Consider the following 4,836-nt stretch of genomic DNA (forward strand, 5'->3'; position numbering starts at 1 on the left):
GGAAGGAACATTAGAGGTAAGACAATGAAGTAAACATTTCTCTTCTGCTGGCTGGAAGGACACTGCAGGAAGTGTCACCGCAGGACAAACCTCCTCTTTCTGGTTCCTTCTGTTGTGCTTTCTTCCTCCTTGTTCACGGGGCGCCTGTGGTGAGCAATTCAGGTCACCCGGTGGTGCTACCCTCAACCAAAATTTCTCCCAGTCTCGGCCCAAGTTCTCCTGTCTCCTGATGTCAGCCCTCTGTCACCCTGTAACTTGTCTGCCCCTAGTGGGTAGTGGCCCCAACCCCTCCAATGAGGTCTCAGTGCCAGTTTGTCGCATTCTTGGGTTCTTTAGACCCTCTTTCATCCGTAGTAGTTAATCCCCTATTACGAGTTAATCATTCTTTATATTACACTTTCCCTGTTCCAATTACTGGGTGGTTTCTGTTTTTGGAGCGGACCGATACACTGCATTCTTGAAACAACTTGGAACGTTTAATGCTCATTAAGTAGAATTTCAAACTAAGTCTTTTGAAACCAATCATCCTAAAATTTGTTCTAACAAGTCTTAGGTAAATATAGAAACCTGTGGGGAGTTGGAGCTGTCCTGGGATTAATGCAGAGTAGGTTTCCACGTAAAAACATTGTTTTTTGAATATGCAGCAGCTATAGCATGTCTGTGGCACTGAAGTGTGGATTACTGACTGGATAGTTTTATCTGTGGAACACTCAAGATGATCTGAATATCCTCGGCACAAGGAGACCGAATTTCTCTTACACAGTGAAATGTAGCTTTGCGTATCCCAGATCCAGACAGTGCTGGGGGACGGAACTTCGTGACCTCTAGCACTCTGCTGGGAATGTTTTCTTAATTATATATAATTAAGAAAAATGGAATAATTATATATTCCAATTCATGTCTAGCAGTCCACGATGGGTATATAGTTATGGACGATGTCATCTTGGTTTGCACTTGCTAATATCCTGAAAAGCTGGCCTGCCGAACCAGCCTTATGTGAAACCCAACGTATACAAAAGAGTAACTGAAAATCAGCAAGTAGCCCAACGTCCTTTACTTCCGTCCTTGGAGTTATTGCCTCTACTCTGGTCTGTCACTTCTTCAGTTTACTTTTTATTCTAAGACTGCTGATTCTTATACGTGTTCTATTCTTATCCACTGTGAATACACCTTCTTTTTTAAATAGAGAAAGAAAAGTGCATTGATTTGATATGCTAAAAAAATAAAAAGATGATCCAAAATATACAGAACAATTAGTATGAAATAAAGATCTTCTTAGTGGGAAAAAATAAAAACCATATTGCTGAAGTCTTTCAACATTTCATTTTTTAATTTTTCCAATAGTACACTCTTTAAAAGAAGTTAACAACTTCGATTCCAAATATAAGGATTCAATAATGCGAATGAAAAGCTGTCATTTTCAGTGAAGCTGATGCCTAATTACCCTGGAAAAAAGTATTCTTTTGATTGAACTGATGCAAAAATCCCTTAGAAAAGCTTCATTGTTGCCTGTAAAGAGTCTTCTTAAGGTCACTTTTACTTCTAGACCACCCCCTTGTTTCTAGTGAAAGAGTTTTGCTTGGTAATGGCTTGTGGTTCCACAGTGTTTTGTGTATGAAAAGCGTAGACTAGGAGATACTACTGAAGTCGCTCAAATTGTAGATTCTGCCACGAAAGGAAGTCCCAACACTGAAACATTTCCCCTTAATGTTCAGCAAGACACATGAAAAGAAAACTCAAGTCCCACTTTCATCTTTACTTTGATCACCATGTTAAATGGCATGAAGAGGCTGCCGCACCGTCGGAAACAGAGCTCCACGGCCCAGTGTGCTTATTAAATGGCCTGCAGGTTCGGAGCGGCCGCCCCAGCCCGGGTTGCGGTCTGCAGACAGAGGCATCTGGTTGCTGCTGGGGGTCCCGGGGCTGAGCCGGCTGCTCCCCGGGGCTGTTCTCTCAGAAGCAGGGGAAGAAGCCGTGCTCCCAGACAGCAGCCGAACAGCGTGTGCGAAACAATGCTCTCCATCCACCCAGTCATTTCCTGTTCAGAACTGGCCTTTACTGCTGGGACAAGAGGACACTCCTGTTGGCTTTCATTTTTTCCAGACGCTTCACTAAGTGGCCGTTGCTCACCTCGAGCTCTTCTGTTTTGTCCAATGCAGAGCGAAGCTGGAAATAAAGGCAAAAGGCAGTGAGCTTGGATTCCAAGCCTACTGAAGAACAAATTACGACCCAGGCCCACCGAGATTCTAAAAAGACACATATAGCTACACGTGTGTATACGTATATTTCTTTTTTTTTTTTTTGCGGTACGCGGGCCTCTCACTGTTGCGGCCTCTCCCGTTGCGGAGCACAGGCTCCGGACGCGCAGGCTCAGCGGCCATGGCTCACGGGCCCAGCCGCTCCGCGGCACGTGGGATCTTCCCGGACCGGGGCGCGAACCCGTGTCCCCTGCATCGGCAGGCGGACTCTCAACCACTGCGCCACCAGGGAAGCCCACATATATTTCCTAATTTAAAAAGGAACACAAGGCACAAGATTCTGGCCTCATGAGTAACTAGGGAAACTTCCTCTTCTGAAATAGCTAGACCCCAGACAGGGCACAGTCTTGGGGACTGTGATGGTCTCACAGAAGGTGAGGCAAGCAAACAAACAAGAGCTGAGCCAGACCATCTGGAGGAGGTGATCCCCACAGCCCCGGGCAGCTGGGTGCTAGGGCTCTGCAGCCAGAAACCAAAGTGGGAATGCCTGAGGCCAGGATGACCGTACCCGGGAACGAGGGCCACAGAGCCTGGGGGGCACAGAGCCTGGGGGGCACAGAGCCTGGGGGCCACAGCAGGAGCCACATCAGCAGGGAGCTGCACGGTGAGGCAGAGTGGAGGTGCCCTAAGGTGGGGGTTCACAGCCCTGTGCTTGTGGAGACATGCGTCATTAGAACAGAGTCTGCAGTTCTGCTTCCGATCCAAAATCCTCCAGGAGGGTGGGTGGGGTCCTGAGACAGGTTAAAGGGCCCTGCCCTGCCTTTCACCAGCAGAGGCAGAAGCAGAAGCAGAAGCAGAAGCAGAAGCAGAAGCAGAAGCCCTTTTTTGTAGAAATTTCCCCAAGTCAGGCCTGGAGTATGAATTCAAGTATATAAATTCAAATCAAGCATAATCTCATAAAACACCAAACACATGGTGGGACAAACCATTTGAGTCAACAGAAGCAATCAACAACAGAAATAGACCCCAAAGACTGAACGTATTTCAGACGTCAGTGTGGAAAACAGAACAGCTGTGTATGAAATCGTTAAAGAAATAAGGATACAATCAACAAAGGAACCATAAACAAGAAACAATCAGGAATGAGAATACGAAACAAAAGGAGGTGAAATGGAAGATCTACAAAAAACTGTACATTATGCAACGTTGGGAGGTAAGGAGGTGGGGAACGGAAAAGACAGATGGTAGAGAAATGCAGAGGGTCCGTGAGAAGATCTGGTATCCTCTGATCAGAGTCCCAGGGGGAAGGTGGAGTCTAGGGTAGAGGAGTTACTGAAGGAGATCGTGGTTGAAAATTTTCCAAAATTTATTTAGTAAAAAGACCTCACAGATCAAAGAAACGCAACATATCCCAAGCAGAACAAATAGCAGTAAACCCACATATTAACACATTAGAGTGAAATGTAGAAAGTCAAAGGCAAAGAGAATGGCAGAGCAGCTAGAGAGGGGTAAGAAAAAAAAAAAGATCACCTAAAAAGAGTTAGAATGACAGATTTCTTAGCAGAAGCCAGAAGATGGTGGCATGATAGTTGCAATCACCATAGAGAGAAAAACCACTGACAGGTGATTCTGGCCCTAAGCTCCTAATTGGCTAAACTACAATTTCCTTTATGGTGGGAGCACAGCCCTTCAGAGAGGTTTCGGCAGATAGGACAATGAATGATTCGGCCGCAGATTTCCCGGCGGTAAACCCTCCCTCTGCTCTCCCAACTAGAATATCATTACCCATTCTTTTCCTAGAAATAGCCTAGAAAATTGACCTCTCTTTGAAGTTTCCGTTTTTCAGCCTTAAGTTCATCTTCTATCTTTTCAGCATTTTCAGCAGCCAATTTATAACGTGATACTTGGCTTTCTAACCTTATGACCTGAAAGGAAAGGAAAAATCACGTGTATAAATTGATAGGCCTGTTTTCTTTCCCCGACTGCTTTACCATATTTGAGATCAAAAGGTATAACTTGATAAAATGAGAGAAAACACCATGACAACAGTTATGATCTAGCATTTGGGACTATTACATAGGTTCTAGCCACGCAAGCTATTTGTTCATATTTATGAGCAAGCCAGTACTGACACCTATCAGGGACCCACTTCCTCCCTGACCCTTGTCCCAAGTGAGGTTCCCGCCATGCAGACCCCATGCCACCATCTCTCCCCGATGTGGGTCGATCCTGCAGAACCAGGCTGGCGAGGCAACGGCTCCACCAGGACCTCAGCTCCAGTCTAATCTCTCCCGGGGCTGGGGGGTGGGGAAGCAGAAAAGGGAGGAGAGAGGCAAGGGACTCAGAGAGCGGGGTGACGGAAGGCGGCTCTGGGGTGGCATCTGCGGCCAGAGACTCAGCCTGCCCTCAAAGGCGTGCTTCCGAACACGCATCGCTTTCTAGGTGCGCTTCTCATCTTCGTCTCTACAAAAATTCCAAAAAGTTCCAGCCACATATACCCACAAAGGAGGGGGCAAGAGTACCTGCTTGTATCTCTCCCTTTGGTTAGGACACAGTCTGTCCCAGGGCCCAGCACGCTGGAGGCATGAGCGCCCCAAATCTAGGGACCAGAGCGAGCCGCTGGGCTGGGAGGGAAAGA

At 46.7% G+C, this 4,836-nt stretch overlaps 1 protein-coding gene across 2 annotated transcripts in view; it reads right to left on the bottom strand.

Annotated features, from left to right (window-relative positions):
* Positions 1–1,304: 1,304 nt before the first annotated feature.
* LRRFIP1 (LRR binding FLII interacting protein 1) overlaps positions 1,305–4,836 on the bottom strand; it is a 149,920-nt gene continuing 146,388 nt past the window's right edge. Inside the window, exons 17-18 of one of the 2 annotated variants that reach the window (XM_007452905.1) lie at positions 4,019–4,123; positions 1,305–2,166 (exon numbers count right to left, since the gene is read on the bottom strand). In XM_007452905.1, coding sequence (XP_007452967.1) covers positions 2,056–2,166; positions 4,019–4,123 — 216 coding nt within the window. In that variant the 3' untranslated portion in view covers positions 1,305–2,055. The remainder of the gene's footprint in view (positions 2,167–4,018; positions 4,124–4,836) is intronic. The other variant, XM_007452906.1, reaches the window with a different exon arrangement.

This window comes from Lipotes vexillifer, unplaced genomic scaffold (assembly GCF_000442215.2).
Source record: "Lipotes vexillifer unplaced genomic scaffold, Lipotes_vexillifer_v1.1 scaffold652, whole genome shotgun sequence".
NCBI classification, from domain to species: Eukaryota; Metazoa; Chordata; class Mammalia; order Artiodactyla; family Lipotidae; genus Lipotes; species Lipotes vexillifer.